This window comes from Empidonax traillii, unplaced genomic scaffold, assembly GCF_003031625.1.
Source record: "Empidonax traillii isolate 1590-97213 ecotype Southwest subspecies unplaced genomic scaffold, ASM303162v1 scaffold764:size1210623, whole genome shotgun sequence".
Classification (NCBI taxonomy): Eukaryota; Metazoa; Chordata; class Aves; order Passeriformes; family Tyrannidae; genus Empidonax; species Empidonax traillii.
In genome coordinates, this window is record NW_020955957.1 from 3,791 (window position 1) to 28,877 (window position 25,087).

A 25,087-nucleotide genomic window follows, 5' to 3' on the forward strand; every position below is an offset into this window, starting at 1 on the left:
ACCATGAATGACATTGCACAGAAAACCGAGGTAGGTACCGATTTCAAGGGGGTCAAACCGTGCAATAATTTACTACTGATGCTTGCAGAAATGATAATTACCAAAAAAAATTGTAATAGGTGATTATACTGGCAGTCTGCTGCTATTGCTGTTATTTTAAGAGAATGGAAGGGGACTTGAAAAACTATATATGGCTGTTGAATTGTTGCAGAACCCCCCATACATACTGGATTATTCACCTATGACTTTATCTCTGTTTTAAGTGTTGGGGGCAGAGGGGATTTTGGTGGCTGGTTATGATTGAAATCAACAATATAAATCTGTAATTAATGTTTAAAGGCACAGTAACTGAGAATGCACATTCACACAGTTCATACCCTTAGTTTTGCAGCTGTTCCTTGCAATTACTTTTAGCCTAAGTTTAATGTGATGCTAAATGCTGGTTTGGTTATTTTAGCATTTATTGCTATTTATGGCTGAACTGATGATGGCTCATGGCACAGAGCTCCTGATATCAACTGCACTTCTGTTTTACATTCTTCCTAATCTGATCTCTCCCAATATTTCTGTCCATCTGCTTCAACTTTCTTTTTCTTTTTTTTTATTTATCTTCACTTCTTCTCTATCTTCACCAAGATTCTGCTCTCTTCATCTAAACCCGTCCCCAAGTCCTATGTGCCCAAGCTTCACAAGGGGGATGTGAAGGACAAATTTGAAGCCATGCAAAAAGCAAGGGAAGAAAGAAATCAAAGGAGATCTAGAGATGAAAAGCAAAGAAGAAAAGAACAATATGTTAGAGAGAGAGAATGGAACAGGAGAAAGCAGGAGGTCATTTTCTTTGCTAATATTTTGTGTTGGTTTGAATATTTGATGTTCTGTATCTGAAAATCTATTCAGTAATATTGGGATTTTATTGAAGTTATAAAGACAGTTCACTTGCTGTGTTTCATCAACCAGATGAAAGAGCTGCTGGCTTCTGATGAAGACGATGACACCAAACTATCTAAAACAGAAAAAGGTTATGTCCCAAAACTAATAGGTAAGAGAGGCCAGGCTTTAAAGGCCCCATAATTGACCTGATAAGTAGTAGATGAAAGTATTTATCAGTGTGTTTCACACTCCCAGGAACTGTTAAAGGCAAGTTTGCAGAAATGGAGAAGCAAAGGCAAGAAGAAGAAAGGAAAAGGACGGAAGAGGAGAGGAAACGCAGACTGGAACAAGATCTGATCGAGAAAAGAAAAATCCAGAGAGAACTGGCAAAGAAAGCACAGGAGGTAAGTGGATGTGATCACAGCAGTCAGGGGAGATGGGGAGCGTTGTATTGATCAGAAAGATTCAATCTTAAGATTTCTGACAGTAGTGATTTATGTGGGAGATCCTCAGTGGGGTGGAAGTGGGAAATAATGCTCAGAGACTCTTCACTTCTTTAGAGGAAATCTTTTTTTTTTTTTTTTTAAAAGCTGTAAAATTGAGTTACAGGTGAAACCAGGCAGGCAAAAATGTGGTAGGAATCAGGCACAAATTTCGGTGTCCTATGCAAACAAGAGTTTACAGAGTTTGCTAAACTAATTTAAAAATATTGCTTTTATTTGCCCAACCCTTACTTAGGCAACTCTTGCTTGCAGGTTAGTGAATACAGTTCAGTGATACATGAACTGAGGCAAGCAAGAAGCAGTGAGAAAATGCCACTGGCAGACAAAAATGAGAGGACATTAATGCAGTAAAAATCATAAATCATGAAGATCCAGAACTTTTTATTCCTTTGCCACTTTGTGAATCATCGTTGCATATACATATGAACAGACTGCAATTTTTGTTGCTGCCAGTAAAGCAAACTCTGTCTTGTGTAGAATTCAGTAAGTGGGTGTCACAGTAAATCCTTTTGCAAGCTGATTTCAGTGCTGTGAATGAACCCTGCAGTGAGAGTGAACATCCACAGGATACCCTAAAAACATGGGTGAATTTTTATTGAACCAAAACACAGTCATACTTGATTCAGGTTGGGATTTGTTCTGAGAAATGAAAACCAGGAGTCAGCGTTCAGATAGATAGTCTGTTCTACTAAGGCTTTTAACACTGTTCCAGCTGTGCTTTTAACTGGCAATGTATCTACCATCCATTTAATCTCCCCTGCAAGTCAGAATGTAGAGTTCCAGACAGGCCATGAGGTGAAGCAAACACAACATTTGGCTTTTTGAGGGGCAGACACTGCCCCGTGCATCACAAACACTCCCTGAGCTTGCTCGAGTTCTGTCTGCTTTTTTGTTTGCTTGGGTGGGTTTTGCCGTTGTTTGCTTTTTTGCTGTTTGTGTTTTACACAGTCCTGGAGCGCTTCAGTGGTTATCATCATCATCCCTGAATTGAGGTGCTCCCTTCATCTCTCTGATACAAAAAAAGAATCTCCAGTTCTGTGTTTGCAAACTCTCTTAAGGCAAAGAGCCAAAAGCAATGTAATCATGTGAAATTCTCATTTGATAGATTGGTGACTTTACCAATACGGGGACTGACTCAGCAGCTGAGGTAATCGGATTTTTTTTAAAGAAATGTTCACCTACATTTTCTATTCACTTTTGTTTTATTATTGTAATTTGGGTGGGGAAAACTTGGAAAAGGGCACACAAATACCTACCTGAAGCTAAGAGATATTTAGAGTATATGGAACTGTATGTCTGCACTGGAAACCAACATATTGAAGTTTGAAATAGAGCCTGCACTGTGGATACTTTGGGCTTAGTTAAAAACATCTAAAATGTCGATATTCAAAGCCATCAGAATTATTTGATATATACTGGTAATGATACTCTAAGTCTTCTGGCTTTGGAAAGAATCATCTTAAAAGCTCTTTGCCTTAAACTTGAAATTAAAAGGGGCTTCTGACAACATACAGATGTTTGAACATATCACTCAGTTAACTTTTTTTTTAATTGACTAATTTACCGTTTGGATTTTAAGTTTTGTTTAATTTCAAAAAGCTGGGTGCAAAGGTCCTATTGTCTTTCACTAACACAAGAAAATCACACTCCAACTACAGTTTGGGAAAGGAAAAAACACCCCCCAAAATCCATTTGCTTCAACTGATTTGCCAGTGTCCCTGTTAATCATGGCATTCTGTGGAAAAAAAAAAAAACACAACCAAAAAAAAAGGTAAAATGTATTTTGGCAAGCTGTAAAAACAGCTTTGAATCAGCAGCTTCCTTCAGAAAACAATTACTGTGTGTGAGAAATTACAGATTGCTCTCTAGAGCCACAGCGTGTCCTCTGCATGGGAAATGCTCAAACTGGAGGTGGAGCGTGGTTACAACTGCTGTGTGTTCCAATTTACACCTGTCCTTCTCCATCCGTTTTTGTAACTAACATTAATGGGAATGTGTAAGGAGATTAAGGTGTTTCCCAGAAGTTTTGTTTAAAGCAGAATTCAGTGTTGACACTCCTCAGCTGTTACAAGGAAAGCAGTGAGTGCCACAGGCAGTGGGATTTGTTCTTGTGGTTGATGCTCAGTCTCCTGGGAGCTCTGGTGCACACGGGTCACAACAGCAGTCCCATTAAGAAATGAGTTTATTTAGAAGTCGAGCTCCATGAAAATGTAATAAATATCCTCCTGGACAGGAAGGGGATGATTCACTGCTAGTTACAGTAGTGCCTGTGAAACCCACCAAGACACCTGGGAAGATGAAAATCAACTGTGAGAACACAGGAGAGGAGAGAGCAGAACAGAGACTGGAGGAAGAGATGAAGAACGAAAACCAATTCCTCTCGATTGTCACGGTAATCCCCCCCATCCGAACCCACCCGAATGAGGGGGATTGACTGGTCTAAGATACAACTGCTTCATCTGCCTCGCACAGGGTGAGGATGGCAGCAGTGAAAGCGCCGAGGCGGTGTCTCCCGGCAAGCTGCGGGTGACGTTCGAGGAGCTGGAGCGGCAGCGGCAGGAGCAGCAGAGGCGGCGGGCGGAGCAGCAGGCGCGGCAGCGGCGGCAGCAGGAGAGGCGAGCCCTGCAGGGCACGGTGAGTGCAGCTCTGCCCCCGACAGCACAGCTGTCAGCAGCCTGACGGTGCCTTTTTTGGCCACTCCCTCAGTGACCCCAAAAACACAGCTTTCACTCCGGAGGGTTTACATCTGCACTTTGTGCTGCCCTCGGCTCAAAGGCTTCACAAAGATTACTGGCTGCCTGTTTTGTTCCTAAAAGTGCTGCAGATGTTTCAGTGACCAGTTTTTGAGGCAAACATTCCCTAGGAACAGAATCCTGTTTCTCATTCTGCATTTATTTGTAAACGTGACAGAAAGAAACGTTGATTACAACTCTCCTCTGAGGAAGAAAGGGTAAAAAAGACAGATCAGCTCCCTTGTATACACTGACATAACGTACAGTCACGATCACTGGGACTTTGTTCATTTACACACAAACAAGATTAACAAGAAACGAGGGTTTAATCTTCCATAGAAAGTTAGAAAATGTTATTTATAGGACTTTGCTAACTTCAACAGACTGCAGTTATGAATGGACATTCTTAGACAAGCAGATCAAGATCACTATATTGACTACACTTCAAAAACATTCAAGAAATGTGTATTCTACAGAAACAAACCCACACAAAACCAACACCACAGAACCTCCAGAAAGCTGAAACACGGAAATTCTCAGCTGGTCCACACTGAGAGGGTTCGAGGTAGGGGCAGATACCCAAATTGTAGTTTACTGCTCCACCTCCACCTTCACTTTTTCACACCAGTGACATTCTCCTTATGTCAACAATGCACCTTTTTGTTTGGGGTTGGGCAGCAAAGGAGGAGAAAATGACACAGAGTGCCCTTGAAGTCACCAGCTGTTCTAACCTGAGGTGCAGTTCCCTTCTCCCACCCTCATGGACATGCTTTTATTTACCAAGTAATATAAAACAGTGAGCAAATTGGCTGCATCAAAAGAAATCTTCTAACAAACATGCAGCTTCATCTGCTCTGCAGTGGTTGTCCAAATCTGAAGTGAAAGTCTTTTCCCAGGTACTCTGGGGTGTCTCTGAAGGGGGTTTGGTCTTTAGTCCTTGACTGCAGTTTGCAAAGCACAGGCTCCTCTTTAGGTGAGTGTTCACTGGAGACAAGCTACAGTGAAGGGATCACAGCACCTCACTTCCCTTTCTTCAGTGATGATTAAATGCCTAAAAAGAAAAGAAATAAAAATCTCAGTCTGGAATAACAGCAGAGTGTTTGTTAATTAATTGACTCAGTTTTTCTATAAGGTTCTACAGCATTTTTTCAACTGGTGCACTGGTGGGAACAATTTCTATGCCAACAAAAAGACTTGATGATATAAAATCTATGAAAGTGATGTAAATAAATTGAATAGGGAGTGATTTACAGTAAAGATCCAACCCTGAGGCCACAAAGTGAGTGCTTAACTGTGCACAACACACTGCTGGCTCCTTGAATTACACACCCAACAGGCTGTTGAAAACTGCAGAAGCTACAAACAGGATACTGAAAATTGCCCTTCTCCCTCCCCTGGCTAAAGCCAAGATTGAAATGTTTCCCTCACGGAGCAAACAACGTTTATAAGAGCTCAGAAAGGAATTACTGGAGTATTTATCCTCTATAGAGAAAGCTTTTATGTTTGGGTAAATCCCTTCTCTTCTTTCCTCTCCCCTTTCTCTGCAGGGAAACGAAGGTGGCGACGAAGACTCTGAAAATTCCGTTCAGGAATTCCGCCCTGGGAAACTGAGACTGAGTTTTGAGGAGCTGGAAAGGCAGAGGAGGGAGGAGGAGAAGAGGAGAGCAGAGGAGGAGGCAAAACGCCGCATGGAGGAGGAGAAGAGAGCGTTTGCTGAGGCCAGGAGGAACATGGTATGGCAATGATTTCATCATTTACCTCACATTCACAGTGGAAGGAAAGCTAAAAGCTTTAAACAGAGTTAGCAATGGGTGATTAGTTCACCTCCCCCACTAATTAGAAGGTCAGGGGGTAACTAAGCAAGGTCATCCACCCCAAACCCTCACAGAACAATCCCCCCTCACACCAAGCCTGGAGAGGATTCCAGCTCATTTACCAACCCAGACATCCCATCCAATGGATATTTCTGTGCAACAAACTTGGAAAGCAAAATGTTTTCACCAGGAGGCTTTGTTGGGTTTTTTTTTGGGGGGGGGAAGAGCAGTTCTTTCAACAGCTCCAGGTTTCTCTCCACACCTTTACAGGGTGTGCACCAATCACCCCTTACAGCTAAGGCCCAATTAATGGCACACCAGTGAATTATCCAGTCACCTGGGGCTCTTTGGGAAGGGAAAATGAGGAAAGGCTGAACCCAGCTAATTGAAATGCAGCTCTTAAAGCATTTCAACACAAAAAGGGACCTGTGGCATTTCCCATCAGAGCAACTTTAATCTGGGTCTCCCTTAGATAAAATGCAGAGCTCTGGGACGTGCAAGGACTCCTGAAGTTTGAATTCAGATGATCCTGAAGACAAATTTTCAGGGACTTAGGACAGACATACTGACATCAGCTGAAAGCAGAGGAAGGTGCCCAGTTGCAGAGGGTGGCAACAATATTATTCATCAAAAGAATCCCCTTGCATGGAGCTTTTAAGTGCAGTCTTCACACTAACCCCAACCTCCTCAAGTTTCAGCAGGCTTTTAGGTACAAGGCTGACTGGTGGATATTAGGAAATACAATATTAAATCACCCAAATAGAAACATTTTAACTGGCAAACACCAACTGCAAGCCTGGTAACACCTCCATACCCCCCCACCCAGCACCTGAGGGACTCCTGCCATTGCAGTTTTTATGAAGAGCCAGCACAGAACTAAAGGCAAGCAAAGACAGTATGAGCTGTCTTCTGTTTTTTCCTGTTTTCTTGAGAAATGCCCTTTTCAGCCTCAGTGTAGCAAGAACCTGAGCTCAAGGGTCCTGGCAAGAAAAATCTCCCTGATTAAACAGGGCTTAGTCCATTAGATGCAGCACAGAGAGTCTGCATTGTGACTGACACTGAGAATGGTCAGTAACTAAAAAAATAACTGAGAATACACCCTCCCCAGCACCAAGGCGAGCTCTTTGAGACTGAAGCAATGATCTCTCAACCTCAGCAGTCTCTACAAAAAGAACCTGTCTCAGAGCACATAAAAAAGAAAACATTCTGCTTCCTCTCAGCCCCTGTTTGCCCTCAGAGTGTTGGCTGGCTGCACTGGGATTATTCATTAAGTAGTTCACAGCTTTGTTTTCAGACTTCACCTTTCCACAACACAATTTCACCAGGTGTGCTCATATCACACAAAACAAAGGAGGAATGGGAGGAATGGTGGGGCTGGAAAACTTCCCAGAGGGAAAATCAGGAGGGTGTCCCCAGTGAACAGCAGGATTTGGGCTAAAAAAGTACTGAAAGAGCTGTGGCAAATAAAGAGGCTGCGGGCAAAGCAGGCCAAGGCAGGGAGAGGAACCAGGATGGCATCACCAGCAGCAGCAGGTGTGGGTTCCATGGCAGGGGGTAAATGTTTCTACCCCAGAAGTGCCTGGCAGATCTCTGGGGACCTGCAGGTACCAGCGGTGTCTGGGCTCACCAATGCTCTGCATCCCCTGCAGGTGCCGGATGAGGAATCCCCAGAAATGTTTAAAACCTTCTCTCAAGAATCCCTCGTGCCTGGGAAACTGGAAATCAACTTCGAGGAGCTGCTGAGGCAGAAGATGGAAGAGGAGAAGAGACGCACAGAGGAGGAGCGGCGGCAGAAGCTGGAGCTGGAGAGGCAGGAATTCCAACAGCTCAGGCAGGAAATGGGAGAGGTTTGTACACCCATCAACAGGTTGGGTCTGAATATTAATCATTAAAATCTCAGGTTAAGACTGCAGCTAAAAACCCCTTTAATGTTCAATAGACACGTTCAATATTATGTGAGAAGAAGGAGAAACAGAAGCCCAGCTTTTGAAAACAGTGGATATAATGATAATGGCATATTTTTATCACTGATCTAACCAGGGGAAATGTTTTTATCTCTTGCCTCCCTTAAACTAAAACACAGTTTCCAATCTGTGATTTTATTTTGCAGTCACTTCTGGAAATCTCTAGAGAGTATTATTACTAAAACAATTAGACAATATTTACTGTATTGGGAGAACAGAAATCTCTAGTTTCCAAATGAAAATACAAAAATAAAGGTAGGAAGGAGCAAAAAATCTTGCTTTTCCTCAGGGAAATACTGCGTTAACTAATGAAGAAAGAAACAGAGGGCTCTTCCTCCTTGGTGTGTCAGGGCTTTGAGGACTGTCCCAGCTGACTGTAAAAATCACACAATTTGCTTGACATTCCAAATGTTTTCAATTCCAAATGAACTTTACACTTCAGTTTGGCTGGGGGTGGCAACTCTTTATTATTCCCTTTGGAATGTTCAAGGACATGATTTTTTCTTAAGCAAAGCTCCAGTGAGTAATAAAGGCAGTGACTTGTGATGTTCTCAGAGTAAGGGAGGGCCAGGGACATCCAGCTAAAATACATCTTTACCATCAGCCACAGGGCATAAAAGGAGGGAGAAAAATATCAGCAATTAATTCCAGCTTCATACATGGTTTGACTCCAGGATCCAGAGCTGCCCCTTCTTTCCCAGCCACGACATCCTGAAATGTTATTGGCTTTTTACTGAATTAAAAGAAAAAAAAAGGAATAATTTTAGGAACAAAAATAGCTGTGTTTTAGAAGATTATTTCATATCACATTGCAAGTATAAAGGTGAATTTCTGGATCCTGGATTACTCAGTTTTTCCTACTGGTGTCTGGTTTTCTGAGTACTCAGACACAAATGGAGTCATCCTGAGAACAGGGAGGACAGAAATGTTCCAGGGAAAAGTCTCTGCTGATTTCCAGTGACCAAGAGAGCTGCAGTGCTTTAAATGACACCTTTCTGGGGGAGAATGGGCGGAAAAAATAATTACACATTGTGTGATCTCTGAACAGCTGGAAGAGGAGTGTGAAACTTTTGAGCTGAGCAAAGAATACGAAGAATTAATCAAGCTAAAAAGAAGTGGTTCTATTCAGGCAAAGAACTTGAAAAGCAAGTTTGAGAAAATAGGGCAGTTGTCTCAAGCAGAAATACAGAAGAAGATTGAGGAGGAGAGAGCAAAGAGAAGAGCAATGGATGAAGAGATAAGAGAAAGGGAAGCTGAGAAATTCCAAGAGGTGAGTTGGGCTGTGTGTGTGTCAATGATTTCACTGGCCAGCACACTGAGGATCAAGCAGGGACTGTGCTAATGCTTTTATCAAGCTTTGGTAATATATTCTAAAATTATGGTTTCCTTTCTTTCCTGTTCCTTCCTGGGGTGCTTGAGGGCATCTCAGCCCAGCACCCCTGAAGGAAACAGCACCTGCTCAGGCACAGAGCTGGTTTTGTGCTCCAAGTCCTCCATTCACCATCTTAACCTGCAACCTCCTGCCTGAGAATTATCCATCATCACTCCCACTGCTTCTCCCTCTGAACTCTGATTCCTTCCCCACTGTATGAATTAAATCAAACCCACTGCCCAACCCAACCCAAACCATTTGGTGCCTTTTCCTCAGGTTCACTCGCTCCTCAGGGCAGAGCACAAGAGGGTGCCAGGCTGGAACCTCACACTTTAAAAAACCCCAAGGATTGGAGCTCCTCAGTCTAAACAATCAACACAATGACCCAAGAGCCCAGTGGGAGCTTTCCTGCCGCAATCACGTGGCGGTTCAGGATCCTGAACAACCCTGGAACTGCAGCACTCCTGAGCTGAGCCTCAGCCAGGCCCCTCTCACAGCACTCACAGCTTTTAATACAAGGACTGACACCAATTGTTTCTGTAAGATCAACCCGAGGGGTTGAACCCACACCACCACCATGGCATAAAACACTGAGGATTTACCACTGCCACTAAGTACTAAACTTCTTTATGAATAAAACTGCAGGAGGATTTCCTACCTATCGCTTTTGAAATTACTTCTGCAAGTATTTTGCCCCGTCCCTGAGACAAACTGTGATGATTTTAGACCCACCATTAAACAAACCCGAGGAAAGCCAGGATTTTGAGTGGCTTTTCTCAGTCAGAAAGCACTGAGGGAACACCAAATCAGTGTTACCATGTCCAAGGTATTAATGAGGCCTGTTTGAATGTTTCCTTCCCCAGGAGGACGATGTAGATGTGAGACCAGCCCAGAAATGCGAGGCTCCTTTCACTCACAAGGTGAACATGCGGGCCCGTTTCGAGCAGATGGCGCGGGCGCGGCAGGAGGAGGAGCAGAGGAGGATCGAGGAGCAGAAACTGCTGCGCATGCAGTTCGAGCAGAAGGAGATCGATGCAGCCTTACAGAAGGTAAAATTCCTCACTGTCATTTACCTGTGCTTCTGATTGATTACCACTGATGACACAAAAGGAGCCTTTTACTTGTTTTAGCAGTGCTGGGAATTGCTGAGGTAACAGAAATAATAGAGAATTGCATTTGGTGTTTACCCTTCAAGGGGTTAAATACAAGGTTTGGGTTGGAAGGGACCTTAAAGATCCCGGATTTCTGACCCCTGACATGGGCAGGGACACCTCTCAGCAGACCAGGCTGCTCAAATCCCCCAGCCTGGCCTGGAGCACTTCCAGAGGAGATCACAACATGCAAAGACTTGAACAGTCTGGAAGGGGAATCCACCCCTGTGCCTGTTGTGCACACCAACATTCCAGCCTCATTAAAATGCATTTCACTGCCTGCTGCATCCCCAGCTCCAGAGCATTCTGTTCTGTCACCTGGTGAGGACAGGGTGGCACTGCCCCTGCTCCCAAGCACCATGACCTGTGATCAGATGTGCATCACTGGCACTCACTGCTACTGCCACTTCAAATGTTCTAAACCAGCTTGTTTCAAAACAGAAAAGAGAAGAGGAGGAAGATGAAGAGGGAAGCATCATTAACGGTTCTGCTTGTGAAGATGAGGAGGATCAAGCTCGATCTGGAGCTCCCTGGTTCAAGAAGTCCCTGAAAAACACGTCTGTTGTCGATGGCGAGCCAGTGAGATTTACAGTGAAAATCACTGGAGAGCCAAAGCCCCAAGTGACGTGGTGGTTTGAGGGGGAGATGCTGCAGGACTCTGAGGACTATCAGTACATTGAGAGAGGAGAGACCTACTGCCTGTACCTGCCAGAGACCTTCCCTGAGGATGAAGGGGAATACATGTGCAAAGCTGTCAACAACAGAGGCTCAGCTGCCAGCACCTGCATCCTCACCATCGAAAGTAAGAGTTAGCATTTTCATCTGCCCAATTCTGTCTTCTTTTCATCCTTCCTGTTATCAAAACCTAATTACCTTTTTCTCTGAACCCTTCTTGTATTTTCTAGCTGATGACTACTAATGCTCTACCTTAGCTGGAATCTTTCTTCCCCTCAACCTTCTTACTGCATCATCTCTCTCTCTGATGGGGCCAACTAAAGAAAAGGATATGCAATAATTTGTCATTCCTGCATCACAATAACCTTCAAATTATGAGTGTGTCTGGATTCCCTCCTCAAGGCAAAAATCAGTTTTAAAGGTTAAAAAAAAAAAAAAAAAAGAATCAATGTATGAAAGATCAACAAAGGAAAAAGCTGAATTAAAATAGTGCTCCCCCAGTAAAGACCAACTGCTGCCTGACGGAATAAACTGAATAACCAGCTGGAGATGTGTCCTGGTGTCAGTGTGTTGGGACATTCTGCATGAGCACTGAGTATTTCAGCTGTTTAGCTTTATCCCAGAGCCACTGAAGTGGCAAAAGGAAATACTTATTGATGATGGTCAGACACCCCAGTGCACTGCTTTTAAAGAATTAGAGATTCCCCAACTGCTCACCACTTTCCAAAGAGCATTAACTTCTTGTTTCAGAATGGGCTTGCATTTAACCTGCTGTGCCCTGCTCAGCCTGTGCAGATGACAATCCTGCAGTACAACCATCTCCCTTAGGGCTGTTGTGGTCCTCATAATACCAACACTGAACACTGTCTGGGAAAACTTCTGCTTTTCTGACTGGTTAAATGATGCAGGGACAGTTGGTGACATTTATGACTGACTCATACTTTAAGCTTAGAAGAGACAAGCTAAAGAAAAAAACTTGTCAGAAAGTGCCTGTTTTCTTAATCTTTATGCAATGAATTTATTGGCCCATCTCTAAACATTGTCTGGAGGCTCCTCCTGACATCAACACTGATGTCACTGTGCCAACACCACCTGAACCTGATTCAGCTTCTTTAGGAGTAACTTCACCAAAGAACCACCAACAACATTTGAAATGACAGAACGTGTGCACAGGCCTTGACAAAGCCATGGGAAGCTGCAGTAAATTAAAGTTCTGCAGTCACTTCAAAAGGAAATCTCCCTGTGGCAGAACCTGCTGCTCTCTGTGCAGTTCCCTACTGGAATTCAAAAAAAATGGCCCCAAGTTTTAATTGGTATTTCCCCAAGAGCCACTTAACCAGACTGTCCCTCACTTCACGTGGGTGATGCCCATGCACACAAGCACCAGGTGCTGCAATATTTCTCCTCTGAAGTTGTTATTTCAAACTAACAGAGGCAGGGGACAGGAGCACAAAGACGACAAACCCATTGCTATTATTATCCATCAGTTTACATTTATTGAGAAAAAAAAACCATACAAAAGCCATCATACAGTTAATGTGTACCCATATTACATACAATGTCAATGCAAGCTCAAAACCACATTTTTGTAAAGCATTCAATTTACCTCAAGTCCAAGCTGCATCTCCCTAAGACACTGTTCCCATCACAGTTGCCTTTTAAAGCCAATCTTCGTTTTACACACGGGTAGTTTCTGCAGAGAACACTTTTCTCAGGACCAAAAGGCATTCACATGCACGCAAGAGAAATATTTGGGCACACAAAAGAGTTTCCCAAGCTATCTACACTAGGGGAGAGGGGATCCTGGCAATTGTATGCTGGCTGAAAAGCCCAGGCCTCCCTTCCTCCCCCCACAGCTTCCAGGATAAAAAGCAAAATAAAGAGCTTTTAAAGCATGCAATGGAAAACTTAAAAGGGTTACTCTGGAAGAGAACAGGGGAGAAACAGTTTCTACCAGCCAATAAAACACCACCAGAAACAGATGAAACACCTCAAGGTTAGGCTGTGCGAGTGAATCACGGTCTGTCTGCCTGGACAAGTGCCACAGACGGCTGATGATCCAGCTACCCTGACGATCATCTGCCTGGTGCTGTGGTTTCTGTGCTCATGGAGTACAGGCTGCAGCAAGGGATACAATTCCTACTGAACATCCTGCTGGCTTTGCAGCTCCTCACACTCCTCACCTGCTGCTCAACCTGGGGGGCACTGAAGGGGGGCTGGACTAAGTGGGCAACACTTCAAGATGCCTCTTGGCCAAGTTCACTGCATTTCTAACAAGTCCAGTTACCTTTTCTGGCTGCTGGAGAGCTCCAGCCACCTGCTGTTCTCCCAAGAACTACGAGTTTGGAGACACAGGTGAAAAGTAAACACTATCTGAGCACAAACCAGCACGTCTAAGGCCAGTAGTGAGAGCTGCGAGTCACACACCCCAAACCCTGCACACCAGAACATCCCACCTTCCACACACCACCGACACCCCAGCCCGCTGGCTGCTGCCTCTGCCTCCTCCCACAGCCTAAATGAACAGCTGAGACACCGGGCAAGGGATTTGAGGAGCAACAGTCAAAGAGAAAAGTACCATGTAAATAGGAAGTGAACAAATGGCTCATCCCCACACTAAATTCACAGTATCAAAAGCTCAATGGAACACACACCCCTAACCTTTCCTCGTGTCAAAAATGAAGTTAACATGTTAAACTACAGATGAAATAACTAAGTGGCTTGAGAAACTGAAGCACAACTCTTAATTTAGTTCCAAAATTAACTTGGCTGTTTAGAAGAATATAAAGTAAAATAGATGGTTTATATTATTCAATCACAGTTAAAGTAACAGATTATGGAACATTTATGGTCAAACAAAGAATACTTCAAAAGAATGAGCAGTGATCAACCCCAGACTTACAGCCTGCCCCATCAGGGATGGGTACATTGCAGATGTGTCATTTGTGCCACTGTTACCTTGCACATGGAGCCCCTGTACGGTCCATGCTCACTCAAAGGTTCCTCTCACTATCTCAGCACCTGAGTCTATGAGCTAGCACTGGGTGCTTGCAGCATCTTCAGCACTGTGTGTGAAAATGAAGGCAGGGTTTTTGAATGCTTTTCTTGGATGTACAGATAAGCAGGACTTTGGAAAAGAGGAGCAGCACATTTTAGAAACAGAATCATGAACAAAAAAACCCAAAGATGCTGCTTTATGTTAAGCTAAAAAAAAGAAAAACCAACAAGAAAAACTGAAAACAACCCCCTGTACCAGCCCATCTGTAAGACATATAACATTTTATACTATCAAATACACAGCAATTCAGTAAAGTCTCACACAGGATACACTGACTGCCAGATCAATGCAATACCTGCTGTGCTTGCACACGTCAGTGGTGCTCCCCCTGCAGCATCTGCTGTCCTACCGTGCCAGGAGCGAGCACACTGAGTTATCTGCAGGTCCCACTACCACTGCAACGCAGGGCAGAGGCAGTCACAGCATCAGCTTCTGGACAGGAGCTCTTACGGCTTTAATGGGAATTGTAAATGGGAATTGCCCTACTGTAAAAACAGTTGTGAAGGCTGTTGACATTTCTAACCAAAGTAATTCCTGCATATTTGAAAAGGGTTTGATTCTTAAATTGCAACAATTAAGAGCTATTTGAGGAAAAGTAAGCAAAATTACTTATTCTGATCAAGTTCAATTACTGCAATCTAATCATCTTTTCTAAAAAAAAAATAAAACAAAAAGAAAAACGAGAAAAAAATACATATTTACCTAGAAATAGAAACAGTTGTTTAAAAACTTAAGACTTTCCACTGAAATGGAACCGTGAGTAACAATGCATTGGGGGAAGCAGCAGATTGCTTTTCAATACACAACCACAAAGATCTCACAGGGACAACATTAATGTACTGAAATAGATTCATTTATATACTTCCTTAGGTTGTGCTTACCTGTTGCTTTTTTGCAGCAGAACCTAAGGTGGAAGGTCTGGGAAGGCACTGTGAAGTATAAATAATTGCACTGTTTGCAATTAATAAAGATTTTATACCTTAAATGAATCAAAATCAACAGCCTCCATTTTGTGACTGATAAAGAATCCAGTGAATTTAATTTTTGCTCAGTTTAGTACATAATAAATGCACCATTCTGTAAGGTTATCTACAAAATACCATGCAAAATACCTGAACTATTAAACTTAATGCCCTACACTAAAGATAGCAAATACTGTCCTAGCCTTTTTCAAGCTACCAGCATCATTCCTACTTTTAAAAGGGATAAAAATAATTCCTTCTATTTCTACAGCACAATACATACATTGCTGATTACCTGAATATAAACTACTTCAGTTTTCAAGCCTTAACTTTTACTTCTCTGTGCAGCCACCCTAAAAAAATTTAATTCTCAAAGCAACAACATGGTGTTCCAAAAAAAAAAAAAAAATTAAGCAATTAACAGTTATAGAATTATTTAAAACATACCTACATCACTACATATCCACAAACTGGCTGAAGACAAAGACAACTTCTGGCTAACAAGTGGTTCCAAAGACTTCAATGTTACGATATGCAAACTTTAAAACACTGAATGACAGCTGTCTCAGGAGTGCTAATGAGAAAAGCTATTACTCAGAGAAACAGAAACATGATTTGCTTTAGCTAGTGCTAAAAGTTTCAGGAATACTTACCCACAAAACTCATATTATGTGTATGTAAATATATAGAGAGAGAGATAAGCAAAGCTACGTTTGTGAATGAAGCAGCAATCAGGAGTTCCTAAGATTATCAGCACTGTATTCCAACATAATATCACACAAGTACATTTTGCATTATGTGGAACATTAATTGACAAAAAGATACTGTTGCAGTTCATCCATTTGTCATTCTGATGTACTTACAGTGCAATGCTCCTTGAAGGAACACTCAAGGGTGATAACACAGCACAGTCCTCCTCACCCCTACAGAGCTAGTGCTACACTGGCTGGATCACCTGCACTCCAACAGACAATGCAAGACAGGCTGTAGTGCACAAATCTCACAAATGCAAAGAGCAAACAGAGCTTGTCACAACGAGCATTAGAGCAATAAGAAGTTGCAAGGAGATATATATATATATATATAAAAAAAATAATCAGTCGATTCAAAATAGTCGAATATTTACAAAACCAGAAGTTATCTGCTCTGCAGGAAGTTCTCAACTGACAAAAGAGCGTTTCGAGGACAGAGCAATTTTCTATCTGCTATGCAAACCACATTGACTTTCTACACTGCATTTCGAGTGGACTACTTTAAACTGAAGGCTTAAGCACATTACACTTAAAAGTCAGTTTTAGGACTAGTCTGAAAAAATCCATCAAATAGTTACGCAGGAACAGTTTTAAAAAACAAGAGTCATCTGTTACAGCAGCTGCACAGGTCTGAAACAGTGGTCATGGACAAAGGAAATGTCACTGTTAATGCAATGCAAGTTTGCCAAAAGATCACCTTCTGAAACACATGCACTTGGAATCAAATAGAAAGAAAATTAAGGTATCAAGATTACTGGTGCTAGGCAGCAAAATACAACGAAATGAGAGAGATCCTCCATCTACAACTATTGTGCAAGAGGGGAAAAACATGCTAATGACAAGCTTTAAACTCCACCAGGTCTCACCAGAGGGGGGGGAAAAAAAAAAACAACTCATTTGTGGACAGGTACCTTGAGTCAGCGTTGCAAATCAATCCTATGACTCTGCAACACCCACATATCCAACTTACCGACACAGGAGGTTTCAGATTATTTATTGTAAAGCACAAAAACAGGCATTTTAAAAGTGATAAAGTATACATTGAAAAAGTACATTTATATCACAAAGCATTGACCACATAATTGCAAATACATTTTGCTGGAATGTGTACATCTACACTAATACTAAAAACAAACCATTTTTTTTTTTGTCGTCGTTTTCATTTCTACACAGAAATATTACCTCCTATCAGTAGTGATAGATATTTTGTACATTTTCAAAAACACTATTTTTTTTTTTGTTTTTTAAACCAAAATTAAGATCTTCATCAAGGCGTCTGCATCCATACATTTAACAAAGGTTTTTTCCCCCACACAATGAAGCAAATACTGTATTGTCCACTTCTTATTATTGGCCCTGTGCAGAAGAAATACATAAGAGATACACAAAAAGTTAAAGAAAATCCTTGAAACCGAGCTAACTCAGGAGTGAAGCCTTTAAGAAAGAAAAATTGGTTAATGTAAAATGGTGGTGGCTTCTTGCATGGTTTTCAAAACCCTGGGAGGAGGAGAAAGTTTTTCCTTTTTTTTTTTAAAATCAAAACAAAAAACCCCCAAAAACATAATCACCAAACATATGGATAAAGATACAGAGTTACCAAGGTAAATAAACGAAGTTATCTTATTAATTAATTTACTCTGAGAGCTACTCGGCTAGAGGAAAATAAATAAATAAATAAATAAAAGAGATGCACACTCCGGAAGGGACAGAGCAGGAGAACATGCAAAAAAAAAAAAACCAAAAACCCCAAAAAAACCACCTGTACGATCAAGTATGAAAGGATCAGAACACCGGGACACTGTACCTGCGGCGCTGGAGGGTGTTGTGGCATCCCCTGCGGGCTGCTCTGAGCGTAGTAAGCTGCTTGTTGCCGGTAATACTCGGCCCACGCCGCGCTGTAATCGGGCTGCCCGCCCGGCGGAGCTCCGGTAGGGGCGGGCACGGCTTGGCCTGTAAAAAAAGACACCTCGTTAGCACCTCTTGATGCTGTTTTGAAACTCAATTTTTTCCCCAAACTCATCCTTACAAGGTGGTTTTTGTTGCAAGGCTCAGTAGTTCTGAGCTGTGCACACTTTCGTGTGCACAGCTCAGAACTACTGAGCCTTGCAACAAAACTATCCCAAACACCTTCTGACTGGCTACGATTTAATCACAAGATGAGGAAAGTTACAAGGAAAAAAAAAAATCACGGGTAGTCTGAAGAGCATTAGGAAACAACTGCCAAACAAGAAAAAAACAGCTTCATAAAGCACAACTCCAAAACTTAGAAACTATACTTTAAACTACTCATGTTGAGGTATTTAAAGGATGTTGTTTCCCAAGGATTAAACACAGCCGGTATCCAGTATTTTTGTGAAGCTTTTACTACCAAGAAATGCTTAAAATACAAATGAAAGCCGAGTCTGTTTTCCAGCAGTGGATGGTTCAGAGGACAAGGGGACTGGGCATTTTTATTTTTTTTGTGGTAAAAAAGCGAGCAAGACACACACAAGGCTCCTAAAACATCCCAGTGAGCACCCAGAGAAAACCCCCTGCACGCACTCACCCATTTTTTTGTAGTACTCCTCCCAGGCCTTGGTGTAGTCAACCTGCCCTGCTGGTGCTGGATTGGGCTGATCTCCTGAATTACATTAAAAGCAGTTAAAACTAAAACTCCTGGGCTTTGCTATTCATACAGCACACAAATCATCAACTCGGGGACAATCCCAGATGGCAGCACTCGAATCTGACCCTACAAACCTTTGTGGTAAGAGCTACTACAAATATAAAGTATCAGGAAAAGATACCACAAAGAAATGTTTGAAGTGCTTGGCATGTTTTCAAGACTCAGGAAGTGCACACCACTCATAACACAAAATGCTACCTAAAATTCAAGTGGTAAGCCTCATCCAGGCAGAAGTTATAATAACACAACTAAACACCACCACTGTAATTGTCCTAAACCCAATGGAAGTGATGCAACCAAGTGTTCAAGCAAATGGCAGTAATTTTTAGTTATGACTGTTCTGTGTGGTCATTTAGTCAGCCCAAGAGGTGGCAAAATTGTCTTTGGAGTATATTGCATAACAAACTCATTACCCTTACTACTGCTGAAATTAAGAGAAGCAGGGCTGTGAAGCAATAATTTTCAAAGAAAACCAGCTCCTTAAATAAATGTACCCAACATATGAGGACAAGAGTAACAAATAACTGGGCCTTCACAGCTGCAGGAATGAGAAACACGTCCATGTGAGTGAATTTACCTTGTCCATTAGTCTGGGTGGTGGCTGGTCCACCGGGAGGGGCTGCAGGTGGTGGCTGTGCTTGCTGCTGGTAATAGTGAGCATAATAAGCTGCCCACGCTGCTGAATTGGGATCTGTTCCTGGCTTACCTATGAAAACAGAACATCAGCATTTACAAAAGCAGGACTACTATGAACAGAATGCTGCCCTCAATTAATCCTCTCCTACACACTCTTTATTTTCCTCCAAGGAAAAATCCATCTAAACAAAATAACCACGTTCATCTTTATTTTTTCTTTCCAGCACAGACTTTTTGCTCAGGTTTCAGAACAGTGCACTGTACAAAATGTACTTTCATAGGGCTGGTGAGACCAAATGACTTCAGAGCCCTTACAACTACAATGCCATTCGTTACTTTTTCAAGGTGACAAGCAGAAAAAAAGAGACTTTGCAAGTTTAATCAGACAGTCCTGTTAATCAGTGGTAGCACCAAAGAACTGAGTGGGTTCACTCTGGTTATACCCTCACGCTAATGGCACTGGCACCGGTGCAGGAGGAATGCCAAAAACATATTTCTGAAACAGAAGAATACAAAGCTTACTGGGTATTTGCAATGCATGGCAGTTCAACTTTAAGGTAACAAGTCAAACACAAACACACAGCACGTTAAGAATCTAAATCCCCAAACATGGCTAGTAAGCATCACTATTTACTTACAGCTTTGTAGTATAACAATGTATACAATTTAGTATAAAACAGCAATCTGTGCCCCTCCTGCAGCTATCCCCACGGCTCCTGATTTTTATCTACATCTAGGTAAGTCACTGGTGCTGTTTCCTAGGGTTTTGTTGCTCTGTTTCTCACATTTGGCCTTTAGCAACGGTTTTTTGTTGTTGAATCACAGATTGCTTATGTTACCAGACTGGTAATCCACAACACCTGAAAATCGACTGTGAGAGAACATCATGTTTGACCCAACCATCACATCTTTGCATACAACACTTGCGTTCTTAAAGAGGATTTATTTCTGCAAATAAATGCAGCCAATTGAGGAGAGAATTTCACATCAGGACATGGATAATAACTGATACTAAAGAGTAACTATACACGAGAGTGGAAATATAATCCTCCCCAAACACCAAATAGGTAAGGCAGTGAGTAATGGAAAAGAAGAAACCCCCTGAGAAAAGCATTCAAGAAGAAATCCCCAACAATAAAACGAATGCTAAATGAAATACTGTGACCAAAGTCAGATGTAACCACTTCAAATGCACACAGTAGTTATCAGCATACAGAAAAAAATGTTAATACACTATTTGCTTTTTAATTAACGCTGCTTGCATCAACAACAGTGGATTTAAACTAACATGTACTATGTTCTAAGGTTACCTGCAAATATCAAATAAGCCATTGCTCGACTCCCCCCCTCCTTCCCCTCTACAGTGGAAGGACAAAAGAGCAGGATTCATTAAATTTCCAAAGAAATCTGCCTGTAGTAACTATCTCCACTTTCACGTGCCAAGGGCTCTGGAGAAAGCACCTCTGAAAAAAACACTAGAACAACCCATTTGTTACACTGAAATGAGCAACTAAGTGAAAACTGTAGAAAATTCACTCAAATAAATACTTGTCAAGAGAAACATCAACTGCACACAGGACATCAGATTTTTAAGATGAGTATTTATCAAAAAAAAACGGTTACAAAATCATCAAGGTGACATTAAGAGAGTATTGCTACTTTTTCTTACACATCTTTATGTAGATAAATTACTTCATAAAAAATTGAAAATATGATTCAAAACAGTCTAAGGTTTTAGCAGTGGTTTTGCATTAAATGACATTTTTTTATATGCTGAGAGTTGAGGTCACTTTGAATCACTCTACATTTAAATAATGACAACAGGCATTTTTAAATACTAACTGGATGCATGCAGAGCTACCTTTGCAAAAGTTTGGGAACTGAAACCAGAGATGGTTCTTGGAAAAGACACCTCCCTTTTTCCACTAATGAACCTGGGGCAGGAAGAGCAGCTATCTGAAAATCCTGATTCCATTGATAAGTTATAATTCAACAGAAACTCCCAGTATTGACAAAGATAATCAAATAGATTCTACATTGATGGGTTTCAGAAGAAAATACAGAACTATTATAAGTCAAAGTTCAAAATACACAACCCTGACTGGTTTTACTGTATTAAGAGCAGTTGAACAGGGACTCAACAAAATACAGCAGTATCAGTCTGAGAAGCAATCCTCACAGGTCAACAAAAACTAAAATAATATACAGCATAAACTATGCAGAGACAGATCAGGGAGACTGAGCAGAATCAAATAAACAGTCATTTACTAGTAGAGAAAGAAAACACATCCTCAATGTAAAAACATGAAGTGTAAGAAAACTGAACTGCACAAAAACAAAGAACCAAGACTCTTGCCCAAAGGATCATAAATAGGGATGCAGTATCAATAACATCTGTAAAAAAGCATATTCCAAGTCTAACAATTACATTTCAACGTCTCACAACAACAAGTGGGAAGTGTCAGAGGCAGGCAGAGCGACAAACAGAAAAGCACAGCCTGAGAGAGGAGCTGTCCAGGTGTCCCTTGGTGACACAAGCGAGCTGTGCGATTACACTGGCCAGGACAAGATGGATGAACTGCAAATATACCCACCCTGCAGGGCAGCTGTGCCATTCCTTACCTGGATCGGGGGGGTTGGGTGGCTGCCAGTGTGGGTAAGCATTTCCCCATCCCTGTGGAGCGTACGGAGCTGGGGGACCGCTGGAAAAGATCAAGGTGCTCGTCAGCGAGAGCAGAGCCAGGGGGACCCTGCGAGGAGGAAGGGGCTGGGCAGGACTTACTGAGGGGCAGGGCCAGGAGGGCCTGGATTGTAGGGAGCTGGATTGTAGGGTCCCATGGGAGCACCGGGACCTGGAGGGCCAGGAGGTCCGTGTGGGCCGGGAACCACACCGTGAGGTCCATGGGGAACAGGTGGTCCCAATGGATTCACCGGACCCTGGAACGGGACAGAGATGAAAATAAACCTCGAGGTTTTCCATCTTCCTGCAGTTCAGAAGCATTTCTGTGAACACTAAGAATGCAGTCCAGAAGATCTGATTGCTCTTAAACAGCAGTCCTGCTGCAAACAGGCAATTTTAAGATTATTTAGGCTTAGGCCTAATTAATCTTAAAATTGCCTGTTTGCAGCAGGCTTAGGCCAGTTAAAGAGAACACTTTAAAGCAGCTGTGGCAGTAATAACTAGAAAGTTGCAATTCTTTCAGTTTTCTTGAGGAAGTAAAAAGTTTTCCAAATGAAAGATGGATTTTTCCACTGGTTGCCTTAAAAACCCTCACACTAATAAGAAACTGTAAGTTTTAAAACAAACCAATACATCTACACCTGACTAATCCTGCTAATTAAACCATTTTGTAATATCAGATACAAAAATCCACTAGTAAATTTGACTACATGCAAGCAAAAGTGCAATGAAACTTGCAGGTGTAAACGTGGATTAAAACTTCACCTAAACATACTGAGATAGAAACTAAACACAATTTAGTAGCTTTTGGAATACCACTGCTATCTTTGAACTCATCCGAGTTTTCACATTCCCAAAGCAGGCACATTCCAGAACACTCACTCCAATCTTTTCCTCTATCAGCTGTCGTGCATAATCGATCTGCTGGGGGGTTCCACGGATGGTGAACATCTTCATGTTGGGATCTGCGTTAGGTGGAGGGTTCCTCTGAAGTTCTATTCTAGCACCAGACTGTTGGCTTATGCTTTTAATCGTTTCCCCACCTGCAGTGCAACATCCAGATTTTAGGGTGGGCATTAGAGCAGAAATACGGACTCAAAACAGGGAGCAAAGGGCATGGAAGCTGAAGACAGAAACATTCTAACAATTTTTAAAAGCCTCTTCAGTGTAGAACAGAGCTTTGATTGCAATAAACCAGTAACAATAAATTATATTTTAAAATTAGAGACCACAATAATGTTACTCAGCACAGCAAAGAATTGCTCCAGTGTTGTCTGGTTTTTTGTTCATGCAAACATGTGAGATCAGACAGGAATAACAACACCACACAGGTTATCAGTAAAGACAAACTCCAAACTAAACTCCCTACAAAGCAGTGAGGCAGCACAGATGACAAAAAACCGCAGAGGACAAGCTGGATAAGTCCACTATTTTTGCAGTGCACTAAAATCAGAAGGTAAATTGCCTAAACTGGCTCCTCCTCTTACAGGATCCAGAGAAGTTTTATGTACCCTTTGTATACACAACATTTTCAAAACAAGGGTAATTTGGCATTTAAAAATTAAAAAAAAAAATCCACCTTCCAGGTCAAGAACTGAACTATGTCAGCCTATTTGGTGTGCCTGGAAAACACAGTATAAACAGGAGATTAAAATTAACTCAGGTGTTTCTTTTTGAAACATTTGGTAAATTATTTGTAAAATTAAATTCAAGAATTATTTTAATGAACACAGGCATGGAAGAAATTGCTGCAGGGTTTCACTGTAAAAGATTTTCATTGGAATGTGTGAAAATGAGTTTTAGGAGCAAGTCAGATTCAGGAACACTTGGCTTTTCATGCAGTATCAAACACAAGGTAATTAATTACAAGATACATCCTCTAAGAAACTACCAAATGCTACCAATGTAACCCAATGTTACTTAAAAACAAGGGCTGAATAAATTCAGTAAATTGATTGCCTCCTGACTTTTAAAGTACTAGGGTGTTTTGGTGAGGAAAATCTGATTTAACAGCACCGTCTTGCTCTGCTGTGAATTATCTGCAAACACTCGATACCTCTCTGTAGTGCTGCATTTGCACCAACAGAAAAGCTGAGTTTTTTTAATCACATATACACACATATATAAAATATATTGCCTTTGCCAATGATTAATCCAGTTTTGCCAGTAGGGACAATGAAGTTGAACTCCTGTAATCCACCAGGAGGCCCCATGTTCCAGTTGCCTTGGCCTCTCCCCCTTCCTCGACCACCAGGTCCTGGCCCACCAGGGTTACCAGCCTGAAAAGAAGCAGCAATAAATGAGCATTTTCTACAAAAACTACTGCAAGGAAGTCATGCCAACAGGCTACATCGCAGCACTTTTAAAGAAAAAACTGATTCACTAAAATCAGATAGTTGGAGGACCTAAGTTACATTTTAAAAGATGTTCTGCAAAACTCTGCACATGAAAGATGAGAGGATATCAAAGCAAGCAGAAAGCTTCACATGCACAGAGATGGAATTTCTGGCTGCCTTCTGTAAATGCAGCAGGGGGGGTTCATCTAAGAATACAAGCTGGTTTAAATGCCTGAACACCAGTTACAATCAGAAGTAACAGCACGTTAGCTATTAACACAAGAAAACAGAGGCAGCAACTCTAAAACCACCTCAGGAACGGCCATGACCTTGAATCAGTTTTATCACTTGCAACACTGTAACTGTAAAAGCAAACATTCATATTCCAGACCATTGAACTATTTGCTTTAGTTACACACACACACACACTTTCTGAAAATCTGAGGTCTTTCCCACAGGTGGGCAGGAGATCTGGAATGGTAAATAACGTCACCCAACCTGGACACTGCGAAGCAGATCTGTAATAATTTCTGCAGCGTGCTGACATCTGTCAGGGGGCCCCGTGATCTGGGCTATTCTGTCTGGAGTCGTTCCATCATCTGCAACAAAAAGGAACCGTTCCAGTACATGCAGCCCAGTAAATGTGCAGTCAATTCACGGGAAGTTGGGAACGTGTTACGCACCTGGCTTGAACTGGATCCTAACACCAGCATCGTTCTGGATCTTTTTGATCATCTCTCCGTTCCTTCCGATCACAATTCCTACAGCAAAGCGTGGTATTGGAACCTAAGGAAAAAACCCAAACAAAGCAAGATGTTGTTGATGCAGAACAGATATTCCTACCAAATCCACAGAATGAAAGGGTAACACAGGAGGACAGTAATGAGGGCAAGGCCTGTGCCACTTCAGGCTTTTTC

At 42.0% G+C, this 25,087-nt stretch overlaps 2 protein-coding genes and 1 long non-coding RNA gene across 10 annotated transcripts in view; 1 reads left to right on the forward strand and 2 right to left on the reverse strand.

Annotated features, from left to right (window-relative positions):
* Positions 1-3: 3 nt before the first annotated feature.
* On the forward strand, positions 4-11,629 carry NEXN (nexilin F-actin binding protein). Of its 2 annotated transcripts, XM_027901160.1 has the most exons (12): positions 4-30; positions 637-828; positions 958-1,039; positions 1,126-1,274; positions 2,479-2,520; positions 3,607-3,765; positions 3,852-4,007; positions 5,653-5,838; positions 7,569-7,766; positions 8,932-9,153; positions 10,119-10,304; positions 10,848-11,629. In XM_027901160.1, the coding sequence occupies exons 1-12, from the start codon at positions 4-6 to the stop codon at positions 11,217-11,219; spliced, it is 1,971 nt and encodes a 656-aa protein (XP_027756961.1). In that variant the 3' UTR covers positions 11,220-11,629. The 2 variants fall into 2 exon arrangements, with proteins under 2 accessions (XP_027756961.1, XP_027756962.1); XM_027901161.1 differs by lacking the exon at positions 637-828.
* The window catches only part of FUBP1 (far upstream element binding protein 1), a 27,398-nt gene continuing 6,723 nt past the window's right edge, over positions 4,413-25,087 (reverse strand). For 2 of the 7 annotated variants that reach the window (XM_027901157.1, XM_027901155.1), the window contains exons 11-20: positions 24,854-24,956; positions 24,669-24,769; positions 23,972-24,113; positions 22,717-22,877; positions 21,937-22,091; positions 21,777-21,856; positions 19,096-19,224; positions 18,399-18,473; positions 17,658-17,803; positions 4,413-5,156 (exon numbers count right to left, since the gene is read on the reverse strand). In XM_027901157.1, the coding sequence (XP_027756958.1) occupies positions 5,139-5,156; positions 17,658-17,803; positions 18,399-18,473; positions 19,096-19,224; positions 21,777-21,856; positions 21,937-22,091; positions 22,717-22,877; positions 23,972-24,113; positions 24,669-24,769; positions 24,854-24,956 (1,110 nt within the window). In that variant the 3' untranslated portion in view covers positions 4,413-5,138. Of the gene's footprint in view, positions 5,157-14,071; positions 14,147-15,020; positions 16,057-16,830; positions 17,210-17,655; positions 17,804-18,398; positions 18,474-19,095; positions 19,225-21,776; positions 21,857-21,936; positions 22,092-22,716; positions 22,878-23,971; positions 24,114-24,668; positions 24,770-24,853; positions 24,957-25,087 lie in introns of those variants that run through there. The other 5 variants (XM_027901158.1, XM_027901156.1, XR_003573185.1 and 2 more) reach the window with 4 other exon arrangements.
* Positions 12,555-14,073, reverse strand: LOC114066459. Its single transcript, XR_003573186.1, has 2 exons — positions 14,040-14,073; positions 12,555-12,774 (listed from the first exon to the last, which is right to left on the reverse strand). It is a non-coding gene; the product is annotated as an uncharacterized LOC114066459 (long non-coding RNA).